Genomic DNA, 17842 nt, shown 5'->3' on the forward strand with positions numbered 1-17842 from the left:
TGACCTCCCCTGCCCCTCGCGGACCAGCCCCATCCTCAAGATAGTACAACTTTCCGGGACACCCCACGTCTCCTCTCGCCCCCGTCCGGTTGCTTGGAAATTTGCACGGGACGGTGACGTCACACAGGGAGGCGGGTCCCCACTGTCCCGCACACCAATGGCGCGGCGGCCCCCGGCCTCTTGGTTCCCGGCGATTGGTGTCTCGGGCCGCCGCGCTCCACCCCAGCCCGCCATGGCGTCAGGCGCCGCGGCCCCGGGGAGGTGGCTCCCACTTTAAGAAGTGAAGTTTTGCGCCCCCTCCCCCTCCCTGCCCACCTCCTGCAGCCTCCTGCGCCCCGCGGAGCTGGCGGATGGAGCTGCGCAGCGGGAGCGTGGGCAGCCAGGCGGTGGCGCGGAGGATGGATGGGGACAGCCGAGATGGCGGCGGCGGCAAGGACGCCACCGGGTCGGAGGACTACGAGAACCTGCCGACCAGCGCCTCCGTGTCCACCCACATGACAGCCGGAGCGATGGCCGGGATCCTGGAGCACTCGGTCATGTACCCGGTGGACTCGGTGAAGGTGAGGCGCTGGGGGACTTCGGGGACGCAAAGAGCGGAGGAGGAGCGCGCGCGCGTTTGCATCCCGCGCGCCGACAGCCTGGGGGCAGAGTCCCGAAACCGCGCTCTCCCCAGGACCGCGGCGGGCCGGGGTATCCCCGGGAGCAGCTGTGCGCAGCCTGGGCGCCGCGCCTTCCGCCGACCCAGTGAGGGTGCCAGGTCCTTGCCCCGCACCGCCCGCTGCTCCCGCTGCGTGCCGGGCCCCGGCTGCTGGCGGGGGAGGCGGAGTGGCGAGCACCGCTGGCTTCGGCGACGACTGGGCTCCCGGGGGACGCGATCGCTGCAGCTCTGCACAGTCTTACCACGCTGGCCGTTCGGGCTGGCTGGGGCCGCCCACACGTGCGCGGTTTCCGAGGGAGCTCCCCGCAGGGGAAGCCCTCACCACGCTGGCGCTGAGAAACGTGTGGCCCTGGCCGGGCCGCGCGACCCAGGACTTGATGTGTGGCTGCTCCTCCCAGGTTATTTCGGGGACTTGGGGCCGGCAAGACTTCTCTCGACTCGTGGCAGCTCTTTACCGGTTCGGCATCGGCCCGTGGGATCCTCTTTCTGAGGGTTCCTGCACTTCTTGCCCCTGCTTTGGGTCCCCGAGCCGCCGGGAGGCAATGACGTTTGCCTTCTTTTGCTTGCGGGGAGGTGGATGGGCTTGTGCCTTACAGTCCTTGCTGTGGATTGTGTGATAGGCACTCAGTTTCCTTTAAACCCTGTCTGTCACTTGCCCCGGTAGTTTTAACTGCATTTCTGTGAACAGGCAGCGTTAGTAGGTGGGTTTTGCCTGGTAGACTGAGAGTTGCCCTCTGTCAGCCTGCCCAGAACACCCCAGGACCAGGATAGAGTGGTGCAGGAAGTAATGCCAGTATTGACTGTTACACATTGCACTTTTATAGGCATAACTCATCTAATTCATGCAACAGCCCCGGGGGTTAACAGATGAAGAAACTGAGGCGCAGAGGCGAACCGATTACCTTGCCCAGGCTCCTACACCACCTCCAGTCCTCTGGCTGCAGCTGCAGTGTGCTTTGGGGGATTCAGAGGCCTCTCTAGGTGGCAATTATTTTGCAAGGCAGGTCCCACAGAGGCACCCCCAGCAGCTGTATCTTGTTTCTGATGCTGGTTCTGCATGAGCAGGTATGAAGGCCAGAAAGTATAACTCAGAGGGTTTTCCCGGCTCCTGGAGCCGGGAGTCAGTGTCTGGACAGGCACAAATCCAGTGAGGAAAGACATGGGCTTCCAAGGTGCTGCTGGACCTAAACCTGAGCCGTCACCCATCTGTCCCTCCAGTGTTCTAGTGGGGAGTTAGAGGAATGGTTCTCATCTCCAGGAAAGACACCGGACTGATACCAGGAGGCATTTGTGTAGGAAAGAATTCCTCAAATGTAATAAAATTCTCCATGATTGGAGCTGTTGTCTCAAGTGCCCTGGGCAGAGCCTGGGGAAAGTTAGGAGCAGGGAGGTGTTGTTTGAGCAGGCCTTAGTCCTGCTGGTGTCTTGAGATGACTGTTCTGTTCGGGAACCCCACTGTGAATTCACTTCAGAGCATCATTTTAGCTTATTTTTAGGATTAGAAATAATTAGTTGTGCCTTCTGAGCACCCTTTGACACTCTCAAGAGGCGTTTCTCACATGTTTAAATTGTGTAATCTGTGTTTAGTTTCTCCCTGCCCCATAGATGTTGATATGTTTTGGATTAGATGTCACCTGTGTACTTAGTATTACTTTCCATAGCAGTTTTCATCTGTGGACAGGTTAACATGGTGTGAGTGGTAGAAGGAGCCAGTCTGGTTTTCCTAGATAAGTCCGTAAAACAAGGCGTGGGTTAGCTAATCAGTAAAGTCTTTTAGGTTCTGGGATTCTAACTGACCCCAAAACATGACCCTTAGGGGCCCTTCCATGCTGAAGTGTGCAGGGTTGGTTTTGAGGCTGCCGCTGAGTGCCAGGATCTGCCAACATCAGCACAGCTGTCTGCCCAGCGTGAGGAGTCAGGGATGTATACTCCATCATAGAAAGGCTTGGGGAGATCACCCTGTGTCACTCTTAAGTATTTTGGATGATGGCAGAGACCAGGAGTAACTGAGTCAGGAGACGTGGGTTGGGCTTCAAGCCGTGCTTCTCAGTGGCTTCACGCCTCGGGCATTGTTCTGTGCCTTAGTTTTGTCACCATAAAGTGGGGACAGTGGACCTATTCAGTCCCTCTCCACATTTTTAACCGATGCCCCATTTCTCTGAACACACAACGCCCATCGTCCTCTTTTATGTTACTTGAAATAAGAAAAGAATTATTACAGCTGAAAACAAATCTATGTAAATAGGACCTTGAAAGAGAGAAAGCTTTCTCCAATTTTGAAAGGCACCATTTTTAACTTCGATCTTGTAATGACAAATAAGAATGTTGAATCGGCTGGTTTTTTTTCTATCCTAGGTAGTATGGACTGTGGAACTCTGTGCTGGTCACTTGCAACCCTGAACCTGATGCTACTTATTTTGCAGTTCTAAGTGCAAAGTCGGCCTGGTGGATACTTCCCATTATAATATTAAATTTGCTTGTTCATGAAGTCACACCTCACCTCCCCAGTGTCACTTTAATAACTGGTGTATTTTTCATGGTGGGCCATGACCCATTAGTGGGCTCTGCATTAAAAAAAAAAAAAAAAAAAAAATACGAGTGTGCCTGGCATGCAGTAGGAGAAATGTTGAAATTCTGTTTGGGTTGTGTGTGTTTGTCCCCGGATGCATTTTACAGAAGTGTAAAATGTACTTCTGGCTAGGAGTTCTGGTCAAAAAAATATGAAAACCACTGAACCTGAGGAAATGTCTCTGGAGCCCCAGCAGGCGACACTGAGATTATGAAGTGGGTATTTGGAAGACCTTTGGCAATTTTCCTGCTGCTTCCTGTGTCTTCCTCTTTCACTTGGTCCTCCCATGGTGGGGTGTGAGTGCTCCTTCATCCTCGTGATGATAGTGAGCAGCGAAGTGATACCCAGGGAGGGAGTATAGGGTCTCTGCAGGGCTCTCGCCAAATGGTGGCAATGACTGACTCCTCTCCGGCGGGGCCTGGTGGCAGGTTTTCCATGAGCCTCTTTCTGGTGTTCCAGAGTGGCAAGGGGCACTTGGGGTGGATACAAGAACCCCTGGTCTGGTCAGGAGAGCTCAAGACTTGAGGAGCATGCCAGGTGGGTGGAGGAGGAAATTCCAACCAGATTAGGCACACCACTCGGAGACCATGCCGAGTCCCGAGTCCCGAGTCCCGCCTGGGGAAAGCAGGGGCAGAAGGAAACAGGAAACATTTGAAGCCGGGGGACTTCCGCTGACCCTTTCACAGCCCTTCTTTTGCTTTGCTTGTTGGGGGAAACCCTGCCTGTGACTCTCCTAGGATGAGCCCTCCTTCCCAGGTGGGTGCACCACTGAGCGTTCACTCTAGGAGCCTCCTGGCTGACCTCATGGCGTGCACAGCCAGCCTGCCCAGCTCAGCACAGCATTACCTCAACTTCTGACTTCTCTCCTGAGTTTTCTCCTGGCTGCAGGAGGACTGGTAGGAAGGGTGGTGGGAGGCAGTGCAGCAGCTGCCAGAGTCCCCTCCCACCCACTTTAGCGCTTTCCAAACAAAGTGCACTTAGGTCCATGCCATTCAGCTTCAGAAGGGCGTGAAATCCCAAATTGCTCTAGTTCCTGGGACAAAATTATAATGATTTTTCTCTCTCCCTTCTTGTCTCCTGTCCTTCACATCCCCCTGCTCCCTTCTTTTCTGTCCTTTGATGAGAGGTGATTTTCTTAAAAGGTGAATTAGGAGTGAGGAATCAAAAAAGGGGATTTGTGAACTGCAGTCCTGTTCCTTGTTTCATGAACTCCCAGGCTGCGTGCCGATACCCACAGCCATGGCCTGCACCCCTCAGGCCTACTCCGCCCGAGGAGGGTGAAAACCTCATCCCCTTTTCTCTGCCCTCAATTGGGGAGGGCCAGGCTGGGGCGTGGTTTGAGGGCCAGGCTGGGGCGTGGTTTGAGGGCCAGGCTGGGGCGTGGTTTGAGGGCCAGGCTGGGGCGTGGTTTGAGGGCCAGGCTGGGGTGTGGTTTGGAGGCGGGTGCCCAGGAGTACTGTGAACAGCAAAGGGGGCCTCAGCTTCTTAGTAGGGAGAGGTATTTGGGGTTGAATGGGAGGATTTAATCAGCTGCTTTGCTTAAACTATACAAGGGTGTGCACCTGGGGTGTGGGATGTGTGTGTCACCTGGAAGGGAGGAATGTGCTTCCCAAACCTTTTCCTGGCTTCCACTTGGGCACATTTCAGCTGCATGTGGCCATCTCATTAAAGATGACTTTTGTCCCATCTTGGAGCAGTGACTAGTCTTGGGGAATCAGTCCCACTTTCTCCGTGTTTCAGTCTTGGGCTCCTGACCCCCTCTGACTTCAGGGAGTTTCCTTCCTCTGACTCATAGGATGAACCCACCTGCTGGTGTGGAAGCCCTTCAGCACCTTTCTTGAACCCTGTGGCTCTTTTGCTGTCTCCACTAGTACTGAACCTTTTCTTGTCAAAGAATTTGTGTTTTTGTTTTTGTTTTTAATCTGAAATAGCAGCTGTCATGTCCCATCCGTGCTGGCCACAGACATAACCCTGTGATCATGGTGTTGGTTGGCCCACGCCAGGAGGCATGGCTTTGCCACTCCCATGCCCACTTTGAATGTTTGTGTCTGACGTTTGTCATAGGAGGGGTATATCCAATCTCTTTCTCTTTTTTTCTTTCTCTCTCTCTTCTCTTTTTTTTTGAGACAGGGTCTCGTTCTGTCACCCAGGTTGGAGTGCAATGGTATGATCGCAGCTCACTGTAGCCTTGACCTCCCAGGGCTTGAGTGATCCTCCCAGCTCAGCCTCCTGAGTAGCTGGGACTACAGGCACATGCCACCATGCCTGGCTAATTTTTTGTATTTTTTATAGAGCTGGGGGTCTCAATTTCTTGCCAAGACTGGTCTTGAACTCCTGGGCTCAAGCGATCCTCCCACCTTGGCCTCCCAAAGTGCTGGGATTACAGGCATGAACCACCATGCCCAGCCTCTTTCTTTTTGTTGAACTGGAAATCTTCCCCCAAGTTCCCTTAACTTTCCCTCAAGTTCCCGCTGAGATGGATTTCCCACCCTTAGAGAACTATCTTGGGGTTCACATTCTAGTCTTTGACTTACTGGTTGGGCAGGACACTTAGCTTCTTCATGTCCTTACCTGTAAAATGGGGATCCTATTTTCTTCCTGCTTTCTCTTTCCTGACCCAGCTTTCCATTGCTTCTTTCCCTCTTCTCTCATTTTTCCAGTGGGCCTTGTGGAAGTTCCTTGTTAACAAGGTCCCTTACATCTTCCCCTTTTACCGAATGTTTCTTCCACGTCCCCCTTCTGATGGAAATCCAGCTCGTCTTGCTAAGGGTTGGGCACATGGACCCGTGAGTCCAAATCCCTGGGACCGGGTCCCATTTCCCAGTTAGGTGTGACCTTGGGCAAGTTTCTTAACCTCTCTGTGCTATTTCCCTATCTGTAAAAAGGAGAAGAGATGGTACTGATCTCCCAGGGTGGTTGTGAGGGTTAAGCCCTCGCTGCACTTCACGTACCTGGTACACGCACAGAACAGTGGATACTCTCTGATGTCTGCTCTCATCTTTATCTTCATCATTATCAGCATGCTTGCTGTCACTTTCCCTCATTCCCTGAGGACTTTGGCATCTGATGCACAGACTTCACCTCCACAGATCCTGTCCTCACCCTGAGGATGGCCCCTCTTTGTCCCCACCCGACTCAAGTCCAAATCACTCTATTCCTTACACCTCTGAGTCAGTGGCCTTCACCTCCATGGTGTCTTGACTTAACTCAGAACCGTCCGCCTCTGAGATCTTAAATTCAGATGTCTGATAGCCTGGACCCCAAGATTGACTACTGCAGCTGCTGGGGCGTTCAGTTTCTCTGCCTATGGTTTTTCCAACACTAGCTTGCCCCATCTGGGTCCTGGACAGCCCATCTGTCCCTTGGGCAGCCAAGCCCTTCAGGAACATTCACACTGCCTCCAATGCGCATGCTCCCTGGCCTCAGTTCCACGTGTCTGGGTAGCTGCTTGCATCCTTCACAGGGGTCCTGTTGCTTCTCAGCCCCCACCCTATTGTTGTCAGCCTCAGCTTGGCATCTTGCTTCCATGTCATAGGGAAACCAGTACCTCGATCAAACCCATCTTCCTGTCACCGTCCTTCCAAACTCTCTTGCCTTCCACCCCCACTGTAAGGGAACAGGTGTCTTCATTCCTTTAAGGTACATCAATGTGGCAGAGAAGGGAGATGTATACAAACCACTCTGACACTTGGATTTGAATCCTGGCTACACACCTGGGCACATTACCTAACCTCTCTAAGCTCAGGTTTCTTCTCTGCAAAGTGGGGATATGAATACTGTATTAGTCTGTTTTCATGCTGCTGATAAAGACATACCCGAGACTGGGTAATTTATACAGAAAGAGAGGTTTAACGGACTCACAGTTCCATGTGGCTGGGGAGGCGTCACAATCATGGTGGAAGGCAAAAGGCACATCTTACATGGTAACAGACGAGAGGGAATGAGAGAACCCAGTGAAAGGGGGTTTTCCCCTTATAAAATCTTCAGATCTCGTGAGACTTATCACTACCATGAGAACAGCGTGGGGGTAACCGCCCCCATGATTCAATTACCTCCTGCTGGGTCTCTCCCACAACACGTGGGGATTATGGGAGCTACAATTCAAGATGAGATTTAGGTGAGGACACAGCCAAACCATATCAAATACCAAGAACTGTTTTATAGGGTTGTTGTAAGAATTAAGAAGGAATGCCCTGAAGAGGGACACTGATTTCCTCAACTGAATTTAAAATTATTACATGTAGACGTTTTTAAAGGACGTCCTTAAACTTCCACCACAAGAGGAATATAAAGAGGTCCCTCCTGCACCAGAAAGATCTGCAGATCTTTTTCAGTGTTCTTGGAGGTATGGGGTGTGAGAACTTGATCAGTGTGTGTCAGCCACCTTGTTCTCTAAAGGGAAAGCCCCTCAAACCATTTTGTATTCTGTATTACACTTCAGAAAGTGTGGAAGCAAAGGCCATTTAATCTTTCAAAGCTCTTAATGTGATCCTGAAGGCTTTAGTTCTACAAAATGTGAACTTCTTATGGACCATGAAATTGGGGGAGCAATCTCCTGATTTTTGTCTAACAACCCTACCTCTGATGCAGGATAATTTTTTTGTCTTTTCAAAGCTGTTGTTCTTCCTATATCTCTATAATAAAAGATATTAAAGAGGAAAAATAAAAAAGAATTAAATGAGGCAACATATGTAAAGTTCTTGCCGCAGTACGTGGTGCGTACGTTGTCAATAAATGGTGATGGTGATGTCATTTTTGTCCCCTCACTCTTGAGTGACTCAGTTCCGGGATCTTTAGCCTTCCTTCTCCATTGAGTGTTTCTCAAAAATGTTTCTGCAGATCCAAGCCCATCCTGTCTTAAACAAACCCGAGACTTCTCACCTTGACCCCAAATTTCTTCCCATAAACAAACTGTTGCCCCTTTTTTTGCTCCTTAAAACAACAAATGTTGTGAAAGAACTATTGACACCGGTCTCTGCTTCCTCACCTGCCCACCCCTGCTTCCTGGCTTTTGCACTGGCCAGCTGCAGCCTCACCGAGGCTCCTGGCTACCCACCATCTTCCTCGCCCATCCTGCTGCCTCTGTCCCTGCCAACGGCACCTCCGAGAGGGGTTGGCCCTGTGATACTCAGCTTTCCTCTTTGGGCATGGCTTTTCCTCAGGAATGTGCCCTTCCACCTCATTTCTCCCCAGCACACATGCCTCAGTTTCCTCCTGGGACCTGATGGCTCCCAGATCACTATCTTGGGCCCAGACTTTCTGGAGCTGAATCTCCAGCTACCTCAGAGCCTCCTCAGACTCAGTGTGGCCAGAATGGTGGTCCTGGCTTCCCCTCGGGCCCTCCTTCTGCACCCTGGGGTGATCGTCAGCTTTTCTCCTGCCGCTACCCTCTATGCAGGGAAGGCCTGCCCGTGGCTGTATCTGTAATACTTCTTGAATGTGTTTCCTTTTCTCCCTCCCCACAGCTACTTACTGCCTTGGTTCAGGGACCTGGATGTCTCCTCTTCTTTGAGATCCCAGACTGCCCAAGTTAAAAGTGAGTTTAGGCCGAGCTCAGTGGCTCATGCCTGTAATCCCAATACCTTGAGAGGCCGAGGTGGGAGGATCACTTGAGGCCAGGAGTTGGAGACCAGCCTGGGCAACGTAGCAAGACCCCATATGTACAAAAAATAAAAACATTAGCTTGGCATAGTGGCATATGCCAGTGGTCTCAGCTTCTTGGTCTTGCTTGAGCCTGGGAGGTCGAGGCTGTAGTGAGCTATGATTGGACCACTGCACTCCAGCCTGGGCAACACAGCAAGACCCTGTCTCAAAAAGAAAAAAAAAAAAGTGAGTTTACTCTTCCCTGCCTCACATTTCCCTTTTGCCCATCTCTACTTTGTTTTTCTCCCCAGCAGTTGTTACTTCCTAACACACACCATTGTTTATTTATATTGTTTACATATTTTACTTATATTTATAATATTATTTTATTGTTTATGGTCTCTCTTCCCTCATCAGAATGTAGGCTCCAAGTGGGCAGGGATGTATGCTCCTCTGTTCACCACTGTATTCCCATTGCCAGAAGCACAGTAGGTGCTCAGTAAGTATTTGATGGAGGAGCTTCTGCAGTTCATTCTGCACGTCAGTCATGGCGGGTCCTGCTCTTCAGTCTCCAAGCCCAGCAGCTTCCTGGTGGGCTGCAGTTTTCTCATCGGAAATAGAGAAGAGTAGCAGTGCCGATTGTGCCTCCCTTGTAGGTCTTTTTAGTGCATCTAGTTGGAAAATACAGGCAGGTTTGCAGGGAACACAGTTTTCAAAGTATAAAGCTCAGTGCAGGTGCTAGGTCATGGTGTTTATTGTCACACTGGGATCCTGCGGGAGAGATAAGGTTAGCTGATGGGAGTGGAAGATCCAGCCCATTCTTCATGGTGCCGCAGAGCCTGCAAGCCTGCAGAAAGATGGGGAGTAGCCACGTCTTTCTGTAGTTCACCCCTGTGTCTCTTCCCACCTGATAATCCCTTAGCACTTCTGTTTGCCTCGCATGTAAAGCCCGACCTTTGCATGGCGGGCACACAGATTGAAACTCTTCCCTCCTCCAGCCTTTCTTGGACTCATCCACAGAATGACACAGAAGTATTCTGTGAATATTGGTTGAATGAAGGAAGGCACAGCTTTTTAAAAGAGATGCAAAAAAAAAATTATGAAAATCTTTAAAACTTGTTAATGGCTGGGTGTGGTGGCTCACTCCTGTAATTTCGGCACTTTGGGAGGCCGAGGCGGGCAGATCACCTGAGGTCAGGAGATTGAGACCATCCTGGCCAACATGGTGAAACCCCGTCTCTACTAAAAATGCAAAAATTAGCTGGGCACAGTGGCAGGCGCCTGTAATCCCAGCTGCTTGGGAGGCTGAGGCAGGAGAGAATCACTTGAACCTGGGAGGCGGAGGGTGCAGTGAGCCGAGATTGCGCCACTGCACTCCACCCTGGATGACAGAGCGAGACTTTGTCTCAAAGGAAAAAATAAAAGAGAGAAAAAACTTGCTGTTAAATGAATTCCAGTTTTGATTTTTTGTTTTGCATTGGTTTTGAATCCATGCATATTATGGCCACAAAGAAGACTTTCTTGGCTCCGTTGTTGGTGTTGTGTGTGTGTGTGTGTGTGTGTGTGTGTGTGTGTAACCCAGCAAGCAGCAGCTGTACCCCGATGAGGCAATGTCTTCATTTGGCCACTCATGTCATTCCACGTTTCCTGAGTGCCCTCTTGGCTAGGCACTGTGCTAGACACTGGGCCACAAAAATAAGAATGCCTGGTCCGCCATTCTCAAAGTAAGCATGCTTCCTATAATTAGACCCTGAGCTAAGGCGACAGAAACAGCGCCCTTTCAAGAGAAGAGTTGCCTGTCTTGACGGACTTTCAAATGGGCTGGGAGAACAAGGTCTGGGGTATTTGGACTCTGGACTGCTCAAGCTGCTGTCGTCTTGCAGGTCTAGAGCCTACAGGGTAGCATGGTTCTCGTTTATTTGCTGGGCGCTTCTGAAATTGGTTCCTTCTCCTGTGAGAGACAGTGGTCCTCAGTTGTGTTCCCTCCCCACCATCCTCGCCCTCCCTCCCTCCCACGGTGGTTAGTCATTCTGGAGGCTCAAGTTGGCTCACAGGAGGTACTCTTGAAAACATCCCCCACCCTCCTCGTAACCCCAGACAGTCAGGAAGGGCCGTTGTCGGGTACTAAGAGGTGTTATGGTTTCACATTCGTGCTTTCTCTCTGAAGAGAAAACGAAACATGTTGAAATAGGGAGAAATCCCAGCAGCAGCTTGCTTGAAGCAAAGGTTGCATAACAGGTCCAGGAAACGTCTGGCCATGTGGGTCAAGTTGAGGGACTCCAGCCTTGTGTCACTGAGGGAACTCCTCCGGGTCCACCGAGCCTCTGGATCCATCAGGTCCATCCGGAGAGCCACTTGGAAGGCTCTGGGACCCTGAGGTCTGGCTGGCCACGTGGTCTGTGATGGCTGTCGCTGGTGAAAGAGAGACCCTGGCTATTATTTAGCCAACAGTGTTTATTCCCTGGCGTGACCAGAAAGGGTGCATTTGAGACACTGCTGTGGGCGGGGGACCCGGAGGAGCGTTTGTGTGTCTGACTTATGCTGGTGTTGAGGCCCTAGAACGGTCACCAAACTGGGGCGGGGTGCAGGCCCCATGAATTTAAGTCCTGGTCCTGCTGTTAACCAGCTTGGAAACCTTGGGCTAACCATTTCTCTGGGCTGGTTTTCTCCTTGTGAACCTAGACTAGTGTCATCTACTTTACCTTTTTGACAGGGCTGTTGGGAAGCTTAGGTGAGGTAGATTTGTGAATGGCTCTTGCAAACCTTAACGTGCAAAGCTAATGACAGATTGTATCAGAGGCAATGTGCTTAATAATTAGAGCTGTTTATGTTAACAGCACAACCTCAGGGCCAGACTGCCTGGAGTGGCACCTGGTCAAGTTCCTGATACCTCTCTCTGCCTTATTTTTCTCATCTATAAAATGGGGCTAATAACAGTACCCATTTCAGTGTTGCTGTGAGAATTGAGATGATACACCTAGAATGTTAAGAACAGTTCCAGGCACAGGGCAAACATTCCATTAATATCAGCTCCTCTTGTTATTTCTAAAAGCATTACTTGAATGCCTGGATATGTTTGTATATTGCTGTTGCAATTGTTAATTATATTATTTTTGTATTGTTTTAACTTTCATTTGGTCATTTGATCCTCTTAGCTCTCCTTTGAAGGTGAGAAAAGGCAGGTGTTCTTTCTCATTTCATATTCGAGAAAACTGAACTTCAGAAAAATTACATGCCCTAGAACTCGGGCTGTTTTCTGCTCCAGAGCAAAGAGCGAGAGGAGAGAGGAAGGGAATCAGGCTGGAGCAAGCCAGTGTAGGGTGTTGGATGCAGACTCAGCTGTTAATGGCAGCAGAGCCCTTGAGCTGGGTTCTGGAATATGAGAAAGGGCTGGGATTGATGATGGGACCCAGCTGCATTGTTGGGACGGAGGAGCCACAGTTGAGTCGAGAGACTAACTCCAGGAAATCATGGCACCCAGAAAGTGTGGCACAGAAAGCAGGGCTCTAATGTATAGTTAGGAGTTTTTTGGCCAAATACTCCAGCAAGCAAGGAAAAAGGATGATGACATATAGTTATTGCCACAGGATATTTTTGGCTGTGTCTGGCTTCTCTCTCTGGAACAAATTGCAGCTGCTGTGACACCTTCTCATTTCAGCAGCGAGTCGAAGTTGCACTCACTGTAGTGTTTTGAATTCGGACTCGTTTTGAGGAGTCCTTGCCAGATCACAGTATATGTATATAAGTGACTTACTGGGAAGAGCACTACATCATAGTTCCGTGGTCCACTAGGGCTGCAGTTTTCTTATCTGAAATAAGGAACGCTAACGGTGCCCATCCTGCCTCCCCTGGCCGATCTGCCTATTCATGTAGTGAGAAAATAGAGGCAGGCTGGCAGGGAACTCCACTTTAAAACTCTGTGCAGGTGCTAGGTCATGGTATTTATTATCACACTGGGATCCTGTGGGAGGGGTAAGGTTAGCTCATTGGCATGGAAAATCCAGGCTCTCATTCCAGCACTAGGACTCATGCAGCTGCCTGGCCTTGGGCACTTCACCTCTCTCCTTACAGTGTCTCCCATCTGTTGAGCCAAGACAGGGTGGCTGTCTGCTGCCGACCCTTTGGCTGGCTAATGAGGAAGAGCCAGTGCTGCTCAGAGCATGCTCATTTCGTGGTAATGTAGACAGGGGATAGTAGTGGCTGCGCGTAGCAGAAACCGGCAGGGTAGGACAGGATGAGCCCACCTTCCGGGAGGTGTACTCAGGGTGTTAGGGTGAGGACGTCTGTGGTATTCTCATTTTATATCCTTACTCTTATTTTCCAAGAAAGTCTGTCCCTTTGAGCAGCAGGCAGATGAGTCTGGGGACACTGTGGGGAGGGGTCCCCCAGGAGCAGGAAGGTGACTAATGATCCCGGAAGAATGACTGTGTGTGTTTGCAGATGCCTGGGCTCTTCCCCACTTTGGCCTTTCCCGTCACTGTTTTCCTCACTTGCTTAAGAGGAGAAGGAGGTAACACACAAGTGCCTTTGTCTCAGGGTCCCCATGGTGCCCATGTTGAGGGTTTTGTGGACGCCTTGCATTGCCCAAGGCCTGGCTTTAGAAGCAGAACGTGGAGAGAGAGGTTGCAGCCTGCAGGAAGCTGGCCAGCCAGACCTGCCGGGCAGCGGGACCCGCGGGCACTGCCTCTGACTCACAGCGTGTCCTTGATGCGCAGTGCTCCTCTCCACACTTTCTCTGCCCTCCTGTGGATCACGGGTGTCCTAGCACTGTTGGGAGCCTGGGTTAAAGTTGGCTGAGTGGCCGGCTGATAATCAGATCCAGGGAGTCAGACCAGAGATGGGGGGACATCTTTTCAAAGGCAAGAAGATGCTGCCAGTGCGTGTATATACATATGCGGGTGGAAGGGGTAAACCCAGGGTGTGTCTTTAACTGAAGAATCAAGAAAGCTGCTTTCCTTAGTCACCCATCTCTGTGGTTCATTTGCTAAACATTGGCTTGCGTTAGCCTGATTCACAGTAATGTGGCTCCCTAGGAAGATTCAAGTGGCGTTTGTGAAAATGTAGCTTCATCCACGGCCCTTCGTTGAATGGCTGCGTTACAGTCAGCACCACATAATGATGTTTCGGTCAACTATGGACTCCATATGTGACGACAGTGATCCCATAGATTATAATGGAGCTGAAAAATTCCTATTACCCAGGGGCATCACAACACACTACATTTCGCCCGTGTTTGGGCTGATGCTGGTGTAAACCTACTATGCTGCCAGTCATGTAAGAGCATAGCACACACAATTAGTAGGTAATGCTTGCAAATAATAATGAAAGACTCTACTACTGGTTTATGTATTTACTATACTATACTTTTTGTTATTACTTTAGAGTGTACTCCTACTTTTTTTATTTTTTGAGGTGGAGTTTTGCTCTTGGCGCGTAGGCTGGAGTGCGGTGGCGCGATCTCGGCTCACTGCAACCTCCACCTCCTGGGTTCAAGCGATTCTCCTGCCTCAGCCTCCCGAGTAGCTGAGATTACAGGCATGCACCACCATGCCCGGCTAATTTTGTATTTTTGGTAGAGACAGGGTTTCACCGTGTTGGCCAGGCTGGTCATTGACCTCAGGTGACCCACACTCCTCAGCCTCCCAGAGTGCTGGGATTACAGGTGTGAGCCACCGCCCCTGGCCTTTTTTTTTGTTTTGTTTTTTTAAGTTAACTGTAAAACAGGCTCAGGCAGGTCCTTCAGGAGGGATTCCAGAAGAAGGCATTGTGATCACAGGAGGTGCCAACTGTATTGGGACAAGATGTAGAGGTGGAAGACAGTGATATTGATGATCCTCACCGTCTGTAAGCCTAGGCTAATGTGTGTGTTTAAGAAAAAAGTTTAAAAAGTAAAAAAAAAAAAAAAAAAAGTTAAAAGGAAAAGCTTATAGAATAAGGATATAGAGAAAAAATATTTTTGTACAGCTGTACAATGTGTTTTGTGTTTTAAGCCAAGTGTTATTATAAGAGTCAAAAAGTCAAAAAATTGAAATTTATAAAATAAAAACATTACAGTAAACTGAATTTAATTAATTAATTAATTTATGTATGTATGTATGTATTTATTTATTTATTTTTAGAGACAGGGCCTTGCTTTGTCGCCTAGGCTGGAGTGCAGTGTTGCGATCATAGTTTACTGCAGCCTCGAACTCCTGGGTACAAGGAATCCTCCCTCCTCAGTCTCCTGAGTATCTGGGATTACAGGTGTGCACGACCACACAGCTAATTTTTAAATGTTGTAGAGATGGAGTTTCACAATGTTGGCCAGGTGGTCTCAAGCTCTTGGCCTCAATCAGTCCTCCTGCCTCGACCTCCCAAAGTGCTAGGATTACAGGTATGAGTCACCATGCCCAACCTTGAAATTTAATTTATTATTGAAGAAAGCAAAAGTTTAAAAAATAAATTTAGTGTAGCCTAAGTGAACAGTGTTTATAAAGTCTACAGTAGTGCACAGTAATGTCCTAGGCCTTCATATTCACTCACCACCACTCACTCAAACTCACCCAGAGCAACTTCCAGTTCTGTAAGCTCCATTCATGGTAAATGCCCTACACAGGTGTACCATTAAAAAAATCTTTTGGCTGGGTGCAGTGGCTCACGCCTGTAATCCCAGCACTTTGGGAGGCCAGGGCGGGCAGATCCCCTGAGGTCAGGAGTTCAAGACCAGCCTGGCCAACACGGAGAAACCCCATCTCTACTAAAAATACAAAATTAGCTGGGCATGGTGGCACATGCCTGTAATCCTAGCTACTCGGGAGGCTGAGGCAGGAGAATCACTTGAACCTGGGAGTTGGAGGTTGCGGTGAGCCGAGATCATGCCACTGCACTCCAACCTGGTCAATAAGAGTGAGACTCCGTCTCAAAAAAAAAAAAAATCGTCTCGGCTTCCCAAGGTGCTGGGGTTACAGGCGTGAGCCACCGTGCCTGGCAAAGAACAAACTTTTATATGGTATTTTCACTGTACCTTTTTTTTGAGATGGAGTTTCGCTTTTGTTGCCCAGGCTGGAGTGCAGTGGTGCAGTCTTGGCTCACTGCAGCCTCTGCCTTCTGGGTTCAAGCAATTCTCCTGCCTCAGCCTCCCGAGTAGCTGGGATTACAGGTGTGCGCCACCACGCCCGGCTAGTTTTGTATTTTTAGTAGAGACTGGGTTTCACCATGTTGGCCAGGCTGGACTCAAACTCCCAACTTCAGGTGATCCACCCGCCCCGGCCTCCCAAAGTGCTGGGATTACAGGCGTGAGCCACCACGCCCAGCCTTCACTGTACTTTTGCTATATTTAGATTGATTTAGATAACACATACCCATGGTATTCCAGTCGCCTGCAGTATTCAGTACAGAGCATACTGTACAGGTTTGTCACCTAGAAGCAACACGCTATAGCGTACAGCCTAGGTGTACAGTAGCTATCCCCTCTCAGTTTGTGTAAGTACACTCTGTGATGTTCACACAAGGATGAAGTCACCTAACAATGCATATCTCAGAACATATCTCCATCATTTGCGATGCGTGACTGTAATTAAGGAATGGGGCTTATGGGGTATGACCGTAGGTGCTGGGCACTAGGGAGGTGGAGGCTTGACTCAACCCAGGCATTCCCCATGGGAGCCCCGATGTGGCAGGAAGGACAGATGTCCAATGAATCATTCCTTTCAGGAGTGATGAACTGTCTTCAGGGATCCTGAACCTCATGGGGAGGAAAGTCCCCCCGAGGAAGGAATATCTCAGTATCTCTATGTGGACCTGAAGGAGATGTGGATGTTACAACTAAACTGTATGATTCTCTCTTTCCCTAAGAACGTCACGGCCTGTTCCCAAGGTGCCTGGCCATCCCCAGGATGCCTACATCCCTCTGACACTCTAATCTGGGGTTCTGCTCTGAGCTGAGAAAGTGTCTGTGGTTTGGGGTCATCAGGGGGCAGCTCTTCTCCTCGCTGTTCTGAAATCTTAATTCCCTGTTTGACTGCCTGGTGGCTTTCAGAGAAGCCCTGCTTCCTCCCGGGTGGGAACTTTCACTGCTGAACTAAGGACCCGAGGAGGATGGAAACGGGAGGAAGGAAGGCTAAGCGGTCACATTAGAGGCATTTCTGCTCATCGTTGGCTCATAATGGGTGGCAGTAGTGGCTGGTGGAGCAGTGGCCAGGTAAGTTGCTAAAAATAAAACATGCTCATGTGATGTGTGCAGGTTTAGGGTTAGCCTGAGTGACCTTTCCTGGTCCAGGTCACAACTTGTAGGGCAGAGAGAGACTTGAGGATGGTGTAGGCGACAGCTGTGCCTTCCAAAGGTCAGAGATGGACCTGGGATCTTGTAGTGCCAGGGCCTGCTCTGGAAGCTCAGACTCGTGTGTCACTTCTTCTCTCTTTTGAAAGGTAACTAGAGAGCTGGACACTTTCCTGTCCTCTCTCTTTCCTTGTGGCCTTCCTCTGTCAGAGGTGGCCTGCTATTAAATGCCAAGGGCACAGTCAGCTGGGCTTGGTAAAGGGCCTGAGATGAGAGCTTGGGGACTTTCCCCCTGGAGTCCATGATAGTCCAGGGTGTAGACGGAAGCTCTTGGATCTTGCAGCTTTGGAAACCGAGTCCTGTTTCTCCAACAGGCCGGTGCGGTGACAGGGGCACAGACCTGCTATCCTCTCTATTTGTGTCCACAGATTCCCCGGCACAGGGGTCTTTGTTACAAAATCTCTTTGCTGGGTGCTTTGAAGGAGCACGTGTGTGGGCCATTTTCAGAGTCGTTAGACAATGCCAAGCTGTCACTCAGAAGAAATGGTCAGGATAGAAGCATAGAAAATGCCCTGTGGAAATGTAGAAGAGTGTACTGGCTCACACCTGTAATCCCAGCTACTCAGGAGGCTGAGGCCAGGGGCATTGCTGGCAGACAGCAGTTCAAGACCAGTCTCAGCAACAGAGCAAGACCCTGCCTCTAAAAATAAAAATAAAGAAATGGGCCAGGCGTGGTGGCCCACGCCTGTAATTCTAGCACTTTGTGAGGCCGAGA

The 17842-nt window shown here is 50.1% G+C and overlaps 1 protein-coding gene across 3 annotated transcripts in view; it reads left to right on the forward strand.

The window, feature by feature from the left end:
* Positions 1-303: 303 nt before the first annotated feature.
* SLC25A37 (solute carrier family 25 member 37) overlaps positions 304-17842 on the forward strand; it is a 47804-nt gene continuing 30265 nt past the window's right edge. For 2 of the 3 annotated variants that reach the window (XM_015454587.4, XM_005562848.5), the window contains exon 1: positions 304-560. Coding sequence is in view for 1 of the 3 variants with exons in the window: in XM_005562848.5 (XP_005562905.3) it covers positions 351-560 (210 nt within the window). In the remaining 2 variants the exon portion in view is untranslated. Of the gene's footprint in view, positions 561-8692; positions 8764-17842 lie in introns of all 3 variants that reach the window. The other variant, XM_015454586.4, reaches the window with a different exon arrangement.

The sequence above is a fragment of the Macaca fascicularis genome, chromosome 8 (assembly GCF_037993035.2).
Source record: "Macaca fascicularis isolate 582-1 chromosome 8, T2T-MFA8v1.1".
Taxonomy (NCBI): Eukaryota; Metazoa; Chordata; class Mammalia; order Primates; family Cercopithecidae; genus Macaca; species Macaca fascicularis.